A 22080-nucleotide genomic window follows, 5' to 3' on the forward strand; every position below is an offset into this window, starting at 1 on the left:
TGGTTGATTTCTGAAAGCTGTAATTTTGGAAGTTTTCTTACATTCTTTCCAGAGATTCTAGATGACAGTTCAAAGGTTCAAACTGAGTTCACAGGTAGCTACAATTTACTTAAAAATTAAAATTCTATTTAAGACATTTTTCGACAGAATGTTTTCTCTTTATGACGATCATAGTCTTCTGACTAGAAATTAATTTATACAGATATCTCTCAAGCTTGCCTCGACTGTAACTTTTTGCATTAAAAAGAACTCGCTCATTTGAGTTCGCGTAGTATGCTAGTGTGTCCTAACTGTTATGATGTGAGAGGATCTAAAACAAGGGTTCTGACAGTTGGTTTACCCACAAGTTCAAAGTCGCTCAACGTGCTATGGAGAGGCCCCTTTTTACATATTAACGCCAACTCTTATGATGGGTATTCTTAACTCAAAATGTTGCAGTCGAGGGTCTGTTGTCATCAGTGTATCTAAAGGCCGTTATACGCCAGAGCAACACAGTGCGACGTTGAGGAATATCGCAGCCACAGGGTTACATGTGACAGTAATAATTTCAAATACAGATACATCGGTAGTCTGTCGTTTCATATTATTTCAATACTATGTTGTCTCGGCATAAATTTTTCCATTGACAACATGCTGAATTGTCGCATGTTGTTGCTTCAGTGTAAAACAGCCTTTATCATAATAGTACAATAAACAAAACACGTTATAAACTTATTACTACTGACCTCATACCAATAAATATTAAAATTCGAATCGTTAGACATTTACGAAACTATCAAACAATAGAGATAAATTTTGGACGTAAATAGGCACTAAATATAAGTACGTAAAGACACCGTGAGTTTTGCTAAAGTTTACTCGTAAAAAGTTTTGCTAAAATACCGTTTATGCATAGATACTTACATCTACATATACCATCGAAAACTCTTTTTAGCTGAAACCAATTGTGCCTGAATATGGAATAAAAACTTAGATCTAAGCCAAGATGGGTAAGTAAGTGGTAAGTGTAGTGGTTACTGGGGCAGTATTCTCTTCCTCCTTCTATCTCTCTTTTTATATTTACGCAGCAAGTAAGCTGTTAACAAAACTCATAGTAAGCCCTAAAACAGAACATTTCGACGTAAAAAGGAGAAAATAATTTATACACTCTACATAGTTTAAATAATCTAAAACAGTGTCGTTACTCGTTTACCTAAAGGAAACATAACACGTATTAATACCTATTTTTTTTTTTAAATTAAATCACTTCGTTTAACCACTTCCAGCTTCTCTAGTATCAAACTTTGCTGTGATCAATGCGAAAATCGTAATCTTCCACTATCGTCGGGTTTCAATATTCAATATATCTTTAATTTGACGCAAAATAATTTGGCAATGTTGTTATTTGTACATAACAACGTTCCAAAGAAACATAATAACAGATTACAGATGTATTGACTATTGAAATCGGACAAATATATAAAACATCAATCTCATAGTTAACGATCTAGCGTTTCGAGTTCTCTATTTAGCGTTCATTGTGTGTGTGATGGCATTAATCTCAACATATTATTGTTCAAAAATATTAACCACGTCTGTATGATAATATAAGCAACCATTGGACTATTTTTGATTGAAACGTAGAAATTTGGTCTTTATGCCGCTGATAGTGAAATCCAGCTTTAGCCAGAGTCTCTACCATTAATTCATCCAGTGACAATAGTTGCATTGTAATCACATTTAAGTTTGGTACCAGAGGAGCAGTAAAGGTAGATTTCCATGGGTTGCAGACGCGCCTTGACTGACGTGATAATATTAAACACTATAAAATTGTGTGGCGTAGTCCAACGTATTTGAAACTTTCCACGGAAGTGGCACCATATAATTTATTTTCCCTTAACTTAAAAAGTAAACATGTAGCTTCTCACTAAAATGCATGAAAAGTGTACTATACGCGGCCCATAGGATGTTTGCAGAGAACTGACAATTAAATTATGACCATCACCATCAGCAACCCATCGTCAGATCACTACTGAACAGGGGCTCTCCGCTCACGAGAATCGTAATCCTAATCGGATTGGCAGACAATCGTAATCCTAAATCATGATGCTAGTTAAAAACCTTACTCAAGCTAGATGATCTAAAGTGCCGGGCAAATCTCGTCACTTACGCGTTTCTTCAAGAAGATTTCTCTGATTTGTTTATGTTTTAAGTCAACTAATGAAAATTTAAGTACATGGTGCTTAGTATTGTCGCATTAGCCGCGATGCGTCTGTCGCGTGTCTGTCGCTTCGACCGCGACCCATGATAGTCTACCCTAATAACTAGAGCAAGTCGCTCGGTCCAACTCGGATTTAGCACCTAGTATTGTCGGTCGGTCGACGCGGCGGTCGACGTGTGAGGTGTCAACCTCGGCGAAGGCGCCCTATCACAAATCTAAGCTTCTCTACCGGTGCATAAATTATTTATCACGTATATACGTATGTATATCATATATTTATAGGTCGATATTTACAGACGAAAACCCGTCGAAGCCTGCTACTGTAGCATACAAATGGTGGGCGCCAACATTATTGTGATTACTATTTCCTAGATGTTAAAATCTGTTTAGATTTCAAGCTCTGGTTTCATAGAATAACGGTGCTATATAAAACTATACCGCTAGACAAAGTTTAATATAGTTGCGACAACCGCAGCACGTCTGTGACCCACGGAACTTTAGACCCCGTTCACCGGGCAACGTTTTTTTTGCAAGATAAATTTTACTGAACACGTAATGACGCATACTCTGAGATAGAACCATTCACACTTTAAAACGGTTTTTCGTAGTACAAACAACGTGTTGCAATGGCTATATACTCAAAGTATAACCCACTACGTATCCGGTAAGATTTCTACTGCGCGAAAACGTGCGATGCTATTGCAGTGTGAACGGGGTGTCTGGTATCATGACGTTTGCTATGAACCACGCTATTTTATTTCAGATTTCAGTGACGTCATTCAACGCTAGAAGGATAACGGCACAGCTGTCCTAGGAAACTAGAGCTTCAGCTATCAAAACTACATACATTTATTACCATACATACATTTAGCATGATCTCATTCCACAATACTTCTTAGCTTATTTCTATCGTAACGGACTTGTAAACGCAGTTTGCGATTGTATGAAGAGGTAACGAGTACTTCATTAACACTGATTTTGGGAATGTCGATTTAAATATCATGGAGTAGGTATGTGGTTGAGAAACTATGTCGGTCAGTTAAATGTATCGCATTAATGTTGGGCCTACCAAGGGATGTACGGTACCAGTCGAAGCGGTTACGGCGTTCGGCCGAGATCGTGATTATTGTCGATGCGCCAGGGGCGGGCGGAGGGCAGGTCAAGCGCGGGAGGGGGGCGGCGGCTCTGCGAGGGACGAGGTAGACGAAGAGGACGGGGAGGGCGCGGGAGGCGCGGGTGCGGGAGCCGCGAGAGCTAAAGAGCGGGAGTACTCTAGCAGCGCGACGTCCGCTGGGTGCGTGGGGGGATACAAGCCCCTGTACAACTCGGGTCTGCTGTAAGGGTGCGCGAGCCTCGCCGCCGCTGCAGCCGCGGCCGCCGATTGGTAGAACGCTGACGCAGCCGCGGGCGGCGCGGGAGCTTCGCCATCCTTACTGGCCATATCAGCTAGCGACCATATTCTGGGTTTTGCTGAAGCGGGAGTGCTACCGGGAGGAGCGCGGGAGGGCAGATGTTGATACGCAGGGTGGATAGGCCTCTCGTATGGAGGTTCGGGAGACTCTGGCCCGCTGTCTGCTCGTGATTCCGACCATTCCGACTCCGTCCGCTGCCCCAGTAGATCTAGCCTTTGCTGTGGTCGGTCGCCATCCTCACTCGAACCGGTGCCGGAATCTTTGCCATCTAGACAACAAAATTAAGAGTTAAACCTAGCAAAAAAACTTTTGAGTAATTTTTGATATACAAAGGTAATATTAGTTTTTTATACCGATACAAGTTAGCCCTTCACTGTGAATTGTGATCTTATTGGTGGTAATTGATGCAGTCTAAGGTGAAAGTGGGCTAACTTGGAAGAAATATAGCAGTTTCAATAAACCTACATCCCTGTTTGGTTTTGGAACGATAAATCGCTTGGCAACGCGGCTTTGCCGGTAGGATGGTAACATAAGAAATTCGCAGGATTTACTTGTAGCATATCGTTCGTGGTAAGTGAGACAGATTCTTACCTAACGCATCCTTCCCATCATTGCTCTTATGGTCGTCATCATCATTATTATTATCATCATCATCAACCCTGTTCCTTGGCTCCCACGTCATCTTGTTCTCCTTCTTGAGTCGCCGGCGCGCGTTCGCGAACCACGTGGACACTTGCGTGAGCGTCATCTTGGTGATGATCGCCAGCATTATCTTCTCCCCCTTGGTGGGGTAGGGGTTCTTCTTGTGCTCGTTGAGCCACGCTTTGAGAGTACTCGTCGTTTCTCTGGTGGCATTTTTTCTTCTTGCACCGTTCAGGTCCATTCCATATCTGTTGACAAATGCTTTAAATTAGTTATGCAAGAGTACAAAACCTATGCAAGGATCTAGGCTACTTCTTAAGCGACTGCCCTAAAAAAGGAGTGTAATAATTTCAGCGTCCATGTAGATATCTACAGGCATTTCTTTATTCCACCATAACTTCTAAATGCCTGAACAGATTTGGATGTATGTACTATAGGGTATCGTTAGACAGACTTCACAGGTTCAGGCTCACAACTTCAGGTTTCCTCACAATGTTTTCCTTCTCCGTTAAAGCAAGTGAAATTTATTTTGCTTAAACGCACACAACTCTGAAAAGTAGAGGTGCGTGCCTGGGATCAGCCAAGTAGCAGTTAAATTCTAATTTAAACTAGATAGCTAGATAATTATTGCTAGATATTACTGAAAACATCTAGCCCGCCTTAAAACATAGTACCATAACTGAGTTTCGAAACGTAGTTGCAAAGCGTAAATGGTGGAGTCCGATTCGGAAGAGATTTCAGATAACTTGGGTCGTGACCGCCCCTTCCGCCCCCTTTCCCCCCCACTCCGCCAATGAAAGCGGCATGATAATTGAAATCCAGATAAGCCATCGGCTGCTGCGCTAATAGTCAAAGAGATGGCCGTAACAATCCCTGTGACGCGACAACAAATACTTGAAATTATTTGCTGTCTTTGAGTTCTACGAGTGTAGATAAAATCGATCTGATCTATATAAATATATAAAAAATATAAAACGGATATTTAACATTATTAGTTTTATTGGACTTCAAACAGGAAAGATGCATATTCGAATCCTGCCAGTTCCTTAATTTATCATACGTATTTTAAATTATATACAGTTATGTTGAAAAAAGAACTATTATTTATTATATAGCATTTTAAATATCATAAACAATAGGTAGTTTTGAGGACCAAATTAAAAATATGCAAAAAAAATCATTGCTAATTAGCAAACAATACATATTTTTCAATTTTCACGAATGTTCTACAGGTATACAAAAAAATCTTACGTAAATAGTTAATTAGGTAGATATGAAAATGAAAAAAATACCCAAACAATAATTAATTTATAATAATCCAAAAAAGTTAATTTATAATAATTTAGCACCGGAAGTTCTCGTGCAAAAGCTAGTTTTATTTTAATTAATGTAGATAAAGTTATTAATTAAAAATATAGTAAAAAAATATGTATGTACAATGCAACGCATTGTTTCAGACTATCTGTCTGAGGCGTGTTGAAAGGAAAATCTTGTTAGATCTAGACAACTGAGAAAAAATACTCCACCAAAAGTTACTAAATTATTTTGTATTCGTAACGATGCTACATTTTAATAATATTAAGTATAAGACAGAAGGGTTGGCTCATTTTTTGCGTAACGGATCAGCCTGGCTGTCCAGCGCGGCAATACAGCCAGTCGGTGTTCTTGGCACCATTCCACGTGGGCATGATTTGTACAGTAATTAGATAAGGCTAGCTTAAGTTTTAATGTAATATTTTCAATAAAATTAATTTCATTACAATGTAATAAACCACTCATTTATTACCAATGCCAATGTGAAGTCACAAACAATATGAAGAATAGAAGGTTCGTGCGGCTAATTATAGCACCGGGTTCAAAAAATGTTAGTATAGAAGAACTACATTAACTCTTATATAGTTTTACATAATATATTCGGTAAAAAATAAATTATTTTTAATTTTTTAGTGTTTGTGGTTATTGAAGGCGGTTTTTTTAACCCCCGACCCAAAAAGAGGGGTGTTATAAATTTGACGTGGGTATCTGTGTAACTGTCTGTGGCATCGAAGTTGCTAAACTAATGAACCGATTTTAATTTAGTTTTTTTGTTTGAAAGGTGACTTGATCGAGAGTGTTCTTAGCTATAATCCAAGAAAATTGGTTCAGCCGTTTGAAAGTTATCAGCTCTTTTCTAGTTACTGCAACCTTCACTTGTCGGGGGTGTTATAAATTTTTAATTTACACTTGTTAAATTTGAATAGTCGTCTCAATGTATCCATGAATAGATAAAAGTGCCATCGTCTCTTACACTATAGCGTTAAGCTGCAGCTTATCTACCGGCTTGGTACGCGAGCAGACCACGCACCGATATTCAACCTCCTATCTTTATTACGATGCGGACCCCGTACCATTATTCGATTAAGATTAACGCTCCACTTCCGTTCGATCGATAATTTCCTAATTATAGTTAACAGAGGGCTCTCTGTCATACGCTGCATACAAACGTAGTTTCATTCTCATTTGAATAATTAAACGTGATACGTTTTAGAAACTAATATTTCGTCAGTGAAGTTCTAACAGTGCGTAAGTCATTTTTGGATGATAAAGTCACCCGCTTTTATTCGACCAATCAGGATCATAAAGTCTTTGATTTATGATAAAAAATATTTTTATTTATTTATTTATCATAATTTCAATTTACTCGTGCGGTTTAGCCCATTAAATAAAATAAAAAATTGTTGCCATGCGTTGATAGATTAGTATCAGGGCTCTTTTTATCCTTGTATATATCTGGCTTTATTCAGAATTTTCTTCCTGAACCTAAACCCACGCGGACCAAGTCGCGGGCATCATCTAGTCATCTAGTTGAATAATAGGGAAAGGTGACGGACTGACTGAATGATTTATCAACGCATAGCCCAAACTACTGAACGGATTGACCTGAAATTTGACATCCAGATATATGACGCAGCCATCCAATTTTTGAAAATTCTATCTCTTAAGTAAAATAAGGGCGGAGTCCACGTGGACAAGTCGCAGGCACAAATTAGTTATAAATAAACTCAAAATAGGCTAGGCTGGGCAGCTTTTGGAAAATTAAGTCAAGTCTTCTCATCGTCAATTCCCCAATGCCTGAAAACAAAAGTCTTCAACCAGTGTGTCCTTCCCGTCCTCACCTATGGTGCTGAAACGTGGACACTGACAAATGGCCTTGTTCACAAATTCAAAGTCGCTCAGCGAGCTATGGAGAGGGCTATGTTAGGAGTTTCACTGAGGGATAAGATCCGAAATGAGGAGATCCGCAGGAGAACCAAGGTCACTGACATAGCCCAAACTATTAGCAAGCTGAAGTGGCAGTGGGCAGGCCATGCCTGTCGTAGAGGCGATGGCCGTTGGAGCCGGAAAGTCCTTGAGTGGAGACCGCGTTTAAGCAAACGTAGTGTGGGACGCCCTCCAGCACGATGGACCGACGATATAAAGCGGCTGGCGGGAAGTGGCTGGATGAGGAAGGCTGAGGACCGGGTGTGGTGGCACTCTATAGGGAAGGCCTATGTCCAACAGTGGACATCCACAGGCTGAAGATGATGATGATGATGATGAAACTCAAAATGCACTTTAGGTACTAAATAACATACCTACCTCGTTTACTGATTTCTTTTAAACTGAAATCATCAATGCAGCAAGTTTGTCACGGTACGCTGGTTAATAATACATAATATAATAATTAAACGCACGTGAAGTATCTACTCTTAACTAACTATTAATAAAATCCTTCCACCATCCTTCCACTTCCACTTGATAATTGAAACGGTAACGAAATAAAAGGAATATTATTGCATTCCATATTTATTTACGAGAATCTCGTCCGATGGAGGGCGAGAATTAAGTCAACAACAAACTTAACAAAAGAGTGCTAGGAGTTCATTTCGAGACGGATTTCATTGAAAATAAAGCCTTATTTCTCAAGTTTAAGGTGCATTTTCGCGTGGGTACGTCAGGGGGTAGGGGTGCAGGCTGTCACTTCTGCGATTTAAGTGACAGTTTTATTAATTTCTCATAGTACTCATCCCTATTTTCCAGGGGCGGCTTTAACCATAGCGAAGCTCTGGGCGGTAGATCTTGCCGAGGCCCTATTCTTTATGGAATTTATGTGAAATAAAAGTAGGTATTTTTATTTATGATGCTTGACGAAAAATGCAAAAGTTACCTATACTAGTATAATTATTATAAGGCGGTAAAGTTTGTAAGTTTGTTTGTAGGAAGTAATCTAGGAACTACTAAACTAACTAGGAACTCCTATAAAGGAGGTTGGGGGTTCAATCACGGGCACGCACCTCTAAATTTTAAAGTTATGTGCGTTTAAAAAAATTAAATATCACTAGTGTTAACGGTGAAAAAAAAACGTGAGGAAACTTGCATACTTTAATATTCTCAAAGGATAACCAGGGTAGTGGTCTATGGCCAAACCTTTCTCATTCTGAGAGGAGACCCATGCTCAGTAGTGAGTCGCCGATCATGCTGATGATGAATGACTTTTTCTGCTTGGGTTTGTAAGGTGAGGGCGCGAGGCCCCTGCAAGAGAGAGGCCCCAGGCGGTTGCCCTGCTTGCCACTCCCCAAGTCCGCCCCTGTCCGTATTTTCCACCCTACTCAGCTACAAACAATGCAGCTCGGCGGCATATGGACGGCTGTTTGCGTTACACTTCACGAGCGAATAATATCAGGGAATTGAAACAGGCCGTTGGATTTGTATTAAGCCATGTAATCGTAGCCGTACTTAATTAACAAGCCAATTTATTAACTTTACTCCGTCCTGCCTACTGTTAGGCCAGCCTGCCACGTACAGGATCGCATTCTGTGTTCAGTTTCTGAAATTAGATCAATAGCAGTCCAGCCAAAAAACGATCTAAATAAATTGTAAATTTTTTCGCATTCGAAAATGACGCCATACAGCCACCACGTTATCATTTTAAAAAAAACTATGGGTGGTCAGTTGGGATCATCTAAAGATTCTAACGATAAGTACCCCACGCAACAAAATCTTTTCAGGCATTTAGAAGTTATGATGGAATTAAGTCATATACGTAGGTAATAATACATAAACAATAAACATACATGAACTCCTAAAACATTACACTCTCATTTATGGACAGTAGTGTAAAATTTGCACACCATCTTGAAGGTAGTACAAATTATGACCCCGTGCTTATGTCAACTTTTTAGAGTTACACGCGTTTTAAAGGTTGGCAAGCGACAGGTTGAAATTGTGATGATGATGGTAGAATTTTAGAATTAAAAACGTATATAAAACGTATATAAAACATTAAAAGATAATAACAATATGCAAATAAGTCAACGAAACGCTCCGTTTTAAGGTTTTAATGACTTGCTAGCGTTATGAATGAGCTAACATCCATAGAATTATGGGCGACAATGCAAAAGTGGAACGGCACGGCTTAGGCGTATTGCGAACAAAAAAACCTTCATTTATCCGCGGCGTGCCACTTTCACAGCATCCGAGCTCGCGGGGATGGTGAGGCGTCATTTTTTTATTATTCCACCGATGGGGGAGGTTTTCAGCTAGGGTTGACACTTAACACCTTTTTTGCTATGCTTTTTTTGATGAGAATAACTTCAGAAGCCTATTCTAAAGATATTATAAAACTTTAGATAGGCAAAGCTCATACAATGGCATTAAAATCGGTCGGCAAATTTTGACGAACTTATTCGTCATATTTCTTCCAGGTAGGTATGTTCAACTATCATATCAAAAGTACAATTTTGTCTTTATTTTTGACATGACAGTTGACAAACAGAGCGAACATGGCGAGTGAGTTCTCAAATTGTAGGTATGCATTATAGCCTACTAGCTGATACCAGCGACTTCGTCCGCGTGGTTACCTATAGATCTTTAAAAATCCCTTGGGAACAACCCAATGAACTGACAAACAAACATACTCACTTTCGCATTTCATAATATGTTATTTGATTATGTCCCCAGATAGCAATAGTTTTAGGAATGAAGATATTTAGGATATCTTACTTTCCACGTGGCAACTGGCAACCCTAGAAGATCCACCCTCTCCCTTTCTTCAATTAAATGTATATGTCGCTCGCCACCTCGCGCTTCGTACTTAAAGTCATAAAAATGAGATAAACACAAAAATATTGCTCCCACCTATTCCCATTATGGACTTTAGATTGACGACTTAGGTCCTACGAGTCCGAACACCTCCACTGTATAGGTACACCTTCTCCATCTCAGAAACCACGTACCATCCTTTGCTTAAACTCGACTCATAGTCATTACAAGTGTAAATTAAAAATTTATAACACCCCTGACAAGTGAAGGATACAGTAACTAGAAAAGAGCTGATAACTTTCAAACGGCTGAACCGATTTTCTTGGATTAGGTATAGCTAAGAACACTCTCGATCAAGCCACCTTTCAAACAAAAAAAAAACTAAATTAAAATTGGTTCATTAGTTTAGGAGCTGCGAGGCCACAGACAGATACACAGATACACACGTCAAACTTATAACACCCCTCTTTTTGGGTCGGGGTTCAATAATGAGTATATAGCAACATAGAGTGCGATTCAAAGAACACAAGAACAAAAGTGTCTTCCAACAAAACCCCTTAACTATAAACTAAGATAAATCAATAGACCGATTCTTAGGTACTTGTTATCATTATTTTTTGCTGGAAAAAACCTGACTTAAAATTTCTTTTGATTATATTTTTCATCGATTTAACTGCGTTGATGTTCTAGTGTTATGTTAGGACCCTAAATAGTAGGTAACTTGAGATTAAGCATAGATTTTCGCTATAACTTAGACCCTCACTTACATAACTAGCTTATGTAGCCTAGCGACTTCATTTTACCCCTTTGGGGCTTGAATTTTCAAAAATCTTTTCATAGCAGATGTCTACGCCACAATTATAGCTATCTGCATACAAAATTTCACCCTGATCAGTCCAGTAGTTTGAGATGTGCCAGTACCTACTATTTTGTATTCTGAGGCTGTCATGTCAGTCAGCATTTCTTTTTAACCCCCGACCCAAAAAGAGGGGTGTTATAAGTTTGACGTGTGTATCTGTGTGTCTGTGTATCTGTGTATCTGTCTGTGGCATCGTAGCGCCTAAACGAATGAACCGATTTTAATTTACTTTTTATATATACGGGTTTGAAAAATCCCCCGAGCGAAGCCAGGTGGACCAGCTAGTTTTTACAAAAGTAAAGCAAAATAAAACTGTAAAAGTAGCGGTTCGACGCCTCTGTTTTAAAATAATGTTCATAGCGATGTTATCTGCCGGCCGTAGATCGATCATGGGTGTAAAAACCGTGTTATTAATTGTCTATTGTTTTATATGACGAATATCCCGTGTATGGGTTTTTGTCGGTAACTGAGTGGGCTGTTTTTGTGCCTACTTTGTATAATTTAATAAGCAGATCAATAGCTAAGAAGAAGATATGTTCATTATTAAGACCTCCCTGTAGCTTTTTGCATAGCCTAGGGGTTAAGACATCGGCCGGTTAAGTTTGTAGTGGACTCTTCTCAGACTTGGGTGCGTTTGGAACCCTCGTAGCTTTAGTTTTAAAATGTTGAAAGAAGGATTGCTTCATACAGCAAAATGTGTCTGTCTGTCTGTTAGCTTCTCACGGCCTATCCGTTTAACCGATTTAAATGTGATGCAGGGATCATCCCGGGGATGGACATTGGACATAGTCCTTTTATCCCGTGAAAATCAATGAATTCCCACGGGATTTTTAAAAACCTAAAACCACACAGATGAAGTCATGGGTATCATTTTGTATTAAATATCTGCCTATTATTAGTTAATTAGGTATTTATTTATTCTAAATATGTATACAGTACGCGACAGGTTGAGATGGCAACCATGCCTCACACATCCGCACGTCACCCGCGCTCATCCGCAGTCCCCCCGCCTCATACTCCGATTGCCATCTCAACCATCTCAATGCTATAGAGTATAGACTATAGACGATATTATGGATTACTATAAGATCTGACTCTTTTTAAAATTATAAGGCTTGATATGAAACATATTACATTTTTATTAATAAAGGCCGCATACTCTCATAATTAATAAAGTGCATATTCGTTTTTTTTTTCATACATAAAGTAAACGATATTATCTTGTAAGAACGAGTGAGTTCTTACCAGCTAAATAATTACGTTTAGTATTAAAAAACAAAAAAATGCGTGTTCACATAGTAAAGAGGGACGGGCGCGGAAGCGGTTGCGAGTGCGACAATTTTTGCCATGCACCTTGTAAATAGTAACTACGACAGTGATCGCAAAATAAATAGTCAAGTCAAGTTAAGAGTGGTCTCTCCGTCACTCGCTCCATAAAAACGTAGTTCGTCTCTCATTGGAATACTAACCAACCATACTCAATGGAATTTTGTAGACACGTTCTGGGAACTAATATCTATGGCTGTGGTTTTCCAGATTTCCGTTGAAATATTCGGTTTCAAAGTTACGCGGTCTTAAAAATTGACATACAAATCTTTGAGCCCCTGTAATTTTAAAACTACATATTTTTAGAAAAATCTAAAACACCACAGGCACAGATATTAGTTTCTAGAATATGTTTGCAAAATTTCATGGACTTTGGTTGCTTAATATTCAAATTAAATTGGGACTACGATTGTATGGAGTAAGTGACCACTACCATAATACACTTTCTGGTTGTCATTGTTCATTATAATGTTCACAATAATGTTGTCATAATTCATTACGTAAACTTAAAACTAAACGCACCCAGGTCTGCCCAATAATAATAATAGCCACAAAATAAACTTAGCCTAGTACCTTCACATATTCGATAAGTCTGTCTTGCACAATTGTTTCGAAGTGAAAAGGACAGGTGAGGGTCACTATTCTCCGAAAATTGAAGGGTGCGTTTATATTGCTCATTAAAAAACGCCTTAAAGATGTCCTCCAATCAACCTAAGAATCCTTCACATGATCGGAATTCAATATGTAAACAGTCATAACAAATAACAACTTTCCAGCCTTACATAAATAAATTTTCCGCGCCCGCACCCGCTAGCTAATGTGAGCTAGCATAGAGGTGTAAAACCGTATGACGTTCAATAAGAAGTTTTTTCTTGTTTTTTTATTTTTTTAAAAGAAAAAGTTCATAAATTTAAATTGAACACGTCGAATGTCAAGCTTTTGTACAATATAATTACTCCCTGTTAATATGGTTAAGTGCGAACTCGATTAGTGAAACGGAAGTACAGTAGATATCTATATTTATCTATACCTTATAATTAAACGGTTACTGGATAATTTCTGTTCATTCAATATATTTTGAAAATTTTAATCTGAAAAAACATTACTATCGATATAGACCTCAATTTTTTTTTTTTAATTTTTGTCTGTCTGTCTATCTGTCGGTGCGCGCATCACGCGAAAACTACTAAACGGATTTAAATGAAAGGTACAGTAAGGTATGAAAGGTAGCTGATATTCTGGGTTAATATATAGGGTAGTTTAGTTATCCCGAAAAAAATTAGGGATTGGTTATATAGTACCTATGTTAAAACACACCGAGCCATAGAAAAAATCTATATTTCAGTCAGCCTTAAGCCAGTCAGTTGTACTTAGTTGGGTTTTAGTTTAGAACTTTATCTTGCTTTAGCTCATAAAATAGTCATATTTGATTAAAAATTAAATCAAGAAACTAACAACGGAACCCTAAAAATCGTGTGATACACAATAGATTGCACTGTTTACAATAATACTGCTGCACTGAAGGTATAGTTGGCAACGGATTGCGATTAGAGAATTAATTAATACTGATTATTACGTTAACGGGTTGTTAGCTAAAGCGGCAATGGGCAGGGCATATAGTTCGAAAACACGATAGACGTTGGGGTCCCAAGGTACTAGAATGGCGACCTCGCACCGGAAACGCAGCGTTGGAAGACCCCTCACTAGGTGGAAAGTTGGACAGACAACATCAAACTAGTAACGCACGGAGTCACTGGATTCTGACGGCGCAAGACCGTGGATTGTGGAAGTCCCTACAAGAATGACGATGATTAAATTGGATTGTCTATTACTCTGTGTACTCAGTTTTAAAATAAACCCAAAGGTATTATAAAATTGCAGATAGGCAATGCTCGCATAGTTGTATTTTAAAAAGTGAAGACAAGTTCGTACGCTTGTGTGTGACCACAGACACATTGACGTGGGATTCATATGCACCTTTTGAAACCTATGGGAATTCTTCAAAAATTGGCAGCCAAGAGAGTTGCTTGTAAATGTAACGTAATTACGAGAATGTATGTAACTAGAATCTTTACCTATTATCTTTATTTTCAAGTTTCACATTCTTGGATACGAATTATGATAGATAATGGAAACCTTAACCATCTTACTAAAATGTAGACCCGAACAATTCAGTAAAAGTAAATGACGTTTTATAATTAATAAGCTGTGATAGCCTAGTGGTTAGAACGTCCGCCTACTAATCGGAGGTCGGGGGTTCGATCCCGGGCACGCACCACTAACTTTTCAGTTATGTGCGTTTTAAGCAATTAAATATCACTTGTTTTAACGGTGAAGGAAAACATCGTGAGGAAACCTGCATGCCTGAGAGTTCTCCATGTTCTTAAAGGTGTGTGAAGTCTGCCAATCCGCATTGGGCCAGCGTGGCGGACTATGGCCTAAACCCTTCTCATTCTGAGAGGAGACCCGTACTCAGTAGTGGGGCGGAAATGGGTTGATCATGATGATCATGATGAAATGACGTTTACTAGAGCATTTTTTACCTTAATTTGCGCTCATCTGTACTTAATAGTAGCAGAAGTGGCGTTTCCAAGTATGCAATGAATGGTACTTTTTTACACTTATACGTCTGTTTGTCAGTTTATAGAACACTAATTACATTTCCACAAAGACTAAAGGAAAACGTAGATGGAAAAAGCACCTTCATATTTTTCTTTAGAAAAGATAATGGGTAAGACATGATTTATTTAAAAGTGTGTAACATAATGTACCTACCTATCCTAAAGTCTCTTAAGTTCTCTAATCCTTAAGATCTCTTTATAATCCCTTCCTTAATAATGTAATCAAGGAATAATGACAACGAAATTCTCGCGGGTAATGGTATAAATATTTTCTCAGTGCTAAATAAACCTGAAAAGGTAACACCCCTATAAATGCTTTTAGAAGGGTAATGGCCATCGATGTATATGGATGGGCCCTTCGAAGAAAAAAAATGCGCTCACAAGTTAAAGAGAATTGGCAAAAGTCTCTGCATCACGCATCAGTCGGCCGCACACGCTTTATCGTATCGCACGTGTTTTTGACTGTCGAAAATGCCATCATGTGCGGTCAAATCTTGCAAAAACCGTACGGAAATCCATTAAAAAAAAAGATGGAATAACATTTCACTCGTAATTATATCGTTTTCTCATTTAATTTAACTTATAAGCTGGGTATATTTTTAATTTTGCTATGATTAAATATTTGCCGCAAAATATCGTACAATTGGAATACAGAAAGAATGGAGTCGTGTTATTTTTTTTGAAGTAAAACTTTTTATTCGCGTATGACAGACTACTTATGATCATGAATATATTTAACTATGATTGTATGTTTGTAAGTATTTAACTATGTATGTTTGTATATAATTAACTGTTTTACTATGTATGTATGTATACGTCGTACGTATGACGTAGCTATATTTTAGCGATTTTGCGGGCATCCGCATCCGCAACGGCGAAGCTGCCGCATTGATAGAGGGTTCCGTACTACAGAAGCTTTTTGGTTATGGTTTATATTATTACATATTATTTGTGAAAATTCTTTGTTAGATTCATTACATGCTCATATCTGCACTAATAATATTTTTAACGCAAAAAAAAATTGACGAAATATTGCACAAAACAGCTCCATTCCATCCTTGTTCTTTTTAATAATAGAGAGTTGACGCTCGCGTCAAATTCACTGACGAGTTCAATGACGTAATATTTATTTTTTTATAGGCTCATTTTTGTAAACGGATTTATATGGGAATGACTTATCCTTATACATCGATGGTAATGGCGCCGATTCTGCTATCTTTCTCTAACTGCATCTTCTTCTTTTAAATATTGCTAAAAAAGGACAGAACATGAATTTTACATTTAAAACTCTAAATTTCAGTGCGCGCTACAAATTTAAACAATAGGCTAGCGACTGGCAGCAAAAGTCACGCGGTTTGACAGCTCTAAATTAAATTTAAAACTGTCAAACTGTGTCTGTCCTTTTCATATTACATTATGGAGAAGAGGTTGAGAATACTCTACAATTTAGTTGTGCTCAGAACCAGTACCAGTCTAACTATATCTTTAGTCTGTTGCTACTGGCTTGCATTGCTATACCTATTCCTACTCACTTTAATCTATAAAGACACCTGATGTTTGAGTAAATAATTGCCATTGGGTTTTTAATTAGTGTAAAGTTATCGAACTAAGATTATGAGAAATTTCTAATTATTCTGTACTTAGAATTAAATATGGATGTATCATAGCAAACTACTTATTGTACCTGGATACAGGTTATTAATCCCTCGGAAACTAATTCATTTTCGAAAATAACTTCTCACCTACTTAATAAATTTAATGGACGAGCAAAAATAATGTAAGAATACGCGTCTTTACAAGTGCTTTAAAATGTATTTAACTACACAGTTTTAGTATGAAATGGTTGTTTTCAGATGTAATGCCTGTTTTACAACCACTTTACATCGAGAATATTAATTATTATGATAAGACAACAGCTCTTTGCTTACCAGTACTTTTACGATTATATTACTATGTCCACTTGTAATGCAATAAAATTGCTAAATTTTTTTTTTAATGGTTCTTACTCGTAAGTACTTTGGATAAATCCTTTACGGGGCACCACAAAATTTATACGCCATTTTCATTTCATGATTTTATTTACCAATAGTTTGAAAATGGCGTAAAAACTTGTTGCAGATATAAAAATTTGAACAAATTACGTATCATTTCTTCTTATAATTTTTTCCTCTCAACTTTTAAGATAGATACCTTCAAATCAAGAGTGATTAGGCATTTTTAGGCAAGCGCGCTTCATCTTGGGCTGCATCATTAGGTACTTGCCACTTGCCAGTAGATCTTATTGCAGCCAAGCGCCAGTGTACTTATAAATAAAAATTGAATAAATAACTTCCAAGTGTGAGGCAGGCTCGCACGCGAAGGGTTCCGTACCATCGTGTTAGATCCTGAATCGACGATGTGTCAAATATGATTATGGTGACGTAAAATCAAAGAGAAATAGGGCTCCCTGCGTCAAATGTACTAAAATACTATTTTGACGCCTGCCAGTGACGGCGATGCCTCGACGTTTTGTTAGAAGTTTCTAATGTCGTGAACTGTGCTATTACGGTTCATAAGGTACGCCGACAGACCGACGGACGGACGGACAGACAGATCGTACACGGACGCGGACGGCCATTAGGGCGGACAGTAGAGCCTTAGTAATAAAGTTGTAAAAAAAACATCAAATTAAAAACTCGGCCACAACAAAGTTGCAGCGGCCGTGTTTGTCATTTAGCATAAATGAAAAAGATACGAGGCATGTCCAATGTAACTATATACCTGTTAACAAACGCCGCTGCCACGCCAGCTCACGTAGGCAAGAACAACAGCTATACTATCCAGTGAACAACTGAACAACTCTACCTCCGGCGGATTATGTTACACTTACAATTTGAATTTACCAATGACATCGCCGGCACCCATATAAAATACACGACACGATATTTTGTGAGGTAATAGACGTACACTTTTTTTCATTCCGCACCAACGGGTTGAGTTATAGTCCCAGAGCTTGTGGGTATACAAATAATCCAACATAAAAAAAAATCAAAATTTATTTATTTTCAAAAAGTCATACATCTTTTTAATAACTTACACAAATAATACTTATTTGCACACACAATATACAATATGATACTGTGCACACATATAATAATTCTCCTATTTATTCATTCATTTGAACACGAAACTAAAACTAAAATTTTGACTAAACTAAAAATCTCAATTAGAATTTGATGTGATGGTCATCTTGACCAGTGAAATTAACTTATCATCGCTTATACGTTCTAAAACTACATGTTCGGATTTGGGAGTTGGGATTATGTATGAGGTTTCAATAAATACGTTTAAAAGTAAATACCTACATACGTCAAAGTAGGACAAGTTAGTAGAGAAAAATAAATATATAATTGTTTGTCAAAAGGAAAATAAGTCGTTTTGTCTCTAAAATTTAATTCTTTTAAATATTATAACACTAGGTAAGTCATATTTTTTGACGATTTCAAGATTATTTTCGAAGCCACTCGCTAGACAATCGAGAGATTTCACACATTTAGAAACAAGAAAATGCCCCAGAAAAACTCATAAAGAAAAACTTCTGGAATCCGCAAGTTGATCGCTCTCCTCAAAAATACGTCGGCAATCGCAAGTCCAGTGGGTATATTAATATAGGTCAGTGATCATTTGTCCGCCCACTACTGCGCACAGGTTTTCTCTTAGAATGAGAAGGGCTCAGGGTTGCTTAAAATGCACATACATTCGAAAAGTTTGAAATGTTTTCCCAGAATCAAATCACTGATTCTCCGGATAGGAGACTGAAGACACTAGACTATCGCCACTTGTAAACAAGAAATAACATTATAAATTTGAACGTGTGACTGTCTGTCTGTCTGTCTGCCTGCCTATCTGCTAGTATTATTACAAAAGGAAAGGCAAATAACGCGAACCGAAACGTTCACTGCACTATAATATGTGTTCCAGACTTTGGTCCATCAAACCCTAATGGACACTTGACAGAATCTTTTTTTTCATGTCAAGTTGTTAACAAGTAACTCCTAAAAAATTCCCACTAACTCTTGTGTCATAAGACAGATGACACAAGGCCTATGAAATTAAAAACGTCTCTTTAACTCTCGGTGACAGTTTCGTGTTGAAAATTTTGTCGGCCATTGTAAAGGTGATCGTGTTACTTCGCCGACATCGTGTTACCCGCTGAAAATCTAATATAAATATTTTCGGTCTCGTTTCTTACATGTCCGCCTCATTTTTAGGGTTCCGTATCTCGTTGTCTGTCTGTCTGTTCAAATTTAAATTCAAATTCAAAATGTTTTTATTCATTTAAACTTTTACAAGTGCTTTTGAATCGTCAAAATAATCTACCACTGGTTCGGAATGCCGTTCCTACCGAGAAGAACCAGCAAGAAACTCAGCGGTTGCTCTTTTCAAATACATATTCAATTTACAATAATATGCCATACAAGCAATTGCAGCGCCGTGTATTGCTGGAGCGAGTCAAATCCAAGCTTTTTTGTCACTTAGATAATCTTCGATTATATAATAAGCTTTTTTCAGGAGTATACTTTTAATAGATTTTTTAAACTTGTGTAAATGCAAGTCTAAAATTGACTGTGGAATTTTATTATAAAATATTACACTCATTCCCACAAATGACTGTCGCGTCTGTCAAGGGAATCAGAACTATAGCATACTTCCTGTTGACTTTAAATCATTAAAGGCAGGTACGAACTACGAGTAGCAATGTTTTACCGCAATAAAAGGAAAAAATCGGAAATCTTGACTTTGTGGTTACATCACAGAAAAAATTAAAAAGTGTTATTTCTTATACGATGATACGGAACCTTTCATATGTAAGTCTGACTCACTCTTGATAATTTTTTTTTGTAAAATAAAACCGATAACAAGCCGAAATATGGCGATGAAATTGATAACATGCCGAATTTTTGCGATGAAATTGATAACATGTTGAATTTTGATAGTGACATTGATGACATGTTGTAGTTTGCAATGGTTGGGATTGGGTGACATGCTAAATTGGCAATTAATTTGTTTTCAGAGTTATGTAGATGTAATTCATATTATAGTACTTATAATAAATTAAGTATAGATTGATTACTACTTATTTCGATCGATAAACTCCATTGTCACTTAAATACCTGTTGTTGTCACGCAATATAAATAAAATGAAAAATGTAACGACTTCTTCAAAGTGGTTGTAAAAAAAAGGTATTTGTTTCGTGTACAATAAAATATACAAGCGTAGGTACATGCCTTAGTAAAATAAATCACTAACATCAGATTTCATGCTACAGTAAATAACTCGGCAAGAATGGTATCTGATAAGGCTAATTATTCGTATTATCGAAATAAGCTCACGCAAGGACCTATATTGGGTTGTGAAGGGAGAACTACTAACTTACAGCTTACATACTAAATACCTACTTATAATGGTATTCGTAGTAGGTACCTTTGGCTTACTAGATGTTGCCCGTAACATAATCCGCCTGGATTTAGATTTTAAAATACTTACCGTAGGAAATCTTTAATTTTCCGTGATAAATGTAGATTATACCATTCTCCAGCTCTTTAATCATATACAATACACATACTTGAAAAAATTACGTTGATCTGTAGCTCCATTGTGGCTAGATCGAGGGACAACATCGCGGACTGACAATGTTGCCTCGGCATAAAGTAGAGTGATAGACTTGTGCTATAAGACCTAGGTAGTCTAGGTACCTACCTGCCAAATTTAAACCCTATAGGTTTTCTTGACAGACACGACAGCCGGACAGACAGACAGGCAACGAAGTGACCCTATAAGGGTTCCTTTTTTCCTTTTGAGGTACGGAATCCTAAAATTTGTCATCCTTCTTTGTCTTTCTCTCTCTCTTGTTTCATATAGTACAAGTACATTCATGATTTAAAGTTATTAGAGGCCACTAAAGCCAGGTTATGTGACAGCTTGTAAACGAGGGGTGGGGTTAAAAAACCACAAAATTCCGTATACCGTTAATATATGGGCCTGCCCTAGGGGTGTGCTGACCAATTAGTCGTCGAATATTATGTACCGGGTGGGCAGTACGCGTGTGGTAGCCCTTAATAGCGTATAACCGTGGTATAACGATGTTCCGCGCGTTTGGCACGCCACGCACCGACCGCCGTACTCACCCGGTGATATTTACTGCCTGTATACCACTGACCTTTATTATACTGAACCCCTTATTTGCAAGTAGCTGATTGCCCGCGACTTTATCCATGAGGCTTGAGGTTTTGACAATCCCATGGGATCTTTTACTGGATTAAAAATTTCTCCGAAATTGATTCAATGGATGGACTATGAAATAGACATACCCACACGGACTTTCTCTCAGAATGAGAAGTGTGTAAGCCCATTGTCCACCATGGTGGTCTAGTGCAGTTTGATAGACTTTACACACCTTCAAGAACATTACAAAGAACTCACGGGTAAATTATACCCTGGATTCTTCTACTCTCTGGGCTGGTTTCCGCACTTAAACGTTTCCGTCTGTTGTGCATTTATATATATACCCTGGATTACCACATAGGCTACTTTTTATCCCGGAAAATCAAAGAGTTTGAAAAACCTAAATCCACGCGAATAAAGTCTCAAGCTTCAGCTAGTTTAACATAATCGCGTCGCAGCTTTGTAACGAAGGGACATTGGGAAGTGGACGCGAGTTGATTATGAACGCACCCGGTGTGTTCCGGTGGAAATTGGGCCAATCAGCAAGGTCGCCGGTGTTTGACCGAGGGTGTGCCCAGGGGATAGGGCGGTACACATTCGGTCTACTAAGCAGCAACTCACCACCTGTATAGGGGCTAATTGTATCGTGGGTTTCAAGCAATAGAGGCGTATTATACGTGTATAGTACGCGACAGGATGAGATGGCAATCGGGATAGCGCGAGTGACGTGCGGGTGTGCGGAGCGTCCCCCCGCC

The 22080-nt window shown here is 38.0% G+C and overlaps 1 protein-coding gene and 1 long non-coding RNA gene across 2 annotated transcripts in view; one reads left to right on the forward strand and one right to left on the reverse strand.

Moving 5' to 3' along the window:
- Positions 1 to 1330: 1330 nt before the first annotated feature.
- LOC123880437 (homeobox protein caupolican) overlaps positions 1331 to 22080 on the reverse strand; it is a 129416-nt gene continuing 108666 nt past the window's right edge. The window contains exons 4-5 of the mRNA XM_045928564.1: positions 4204 to 4502; positions 1331 to 3880 (exon numbers count right to left, since the gene is read on the reverse strand). Coding sequence (XP_045784520.1) covers positions 3360 to 3880; positions 4204 to 4502 — 820 coding nt within the window. The 3' untranslated portion in view covers positions 1331 to 3359. The remainder of the gene's footprint in view (positions 3881 to 4203; positions 4503 to 22080) is intronic.
- Positions 11984 to 17252, forward strand: LOC123880447. Its single transcript, XR_006799260.1, has 3 exons — positions 11984 to 12047; positions 13707 to 13711; positions 17239 to 17252. It is a non-coding gene; the product is annotated as an uncharacterized LOC123880447 (long non-coding RNA).

Source organism: Maniola jurtina, chromosome Z (assembly GCF_905333055.1).
Source record: "Maniola jurtina chromosome Z, ilManJurt1.1, whole genome shotgun sequence".
In the NCBI taxonomy this organism is placed as follows: Eukaryota; Metazoa; Arthropoda; class Insecta; order Lepidoptera; family Nymphalidae; genus Maniola; species Maniola jurtina.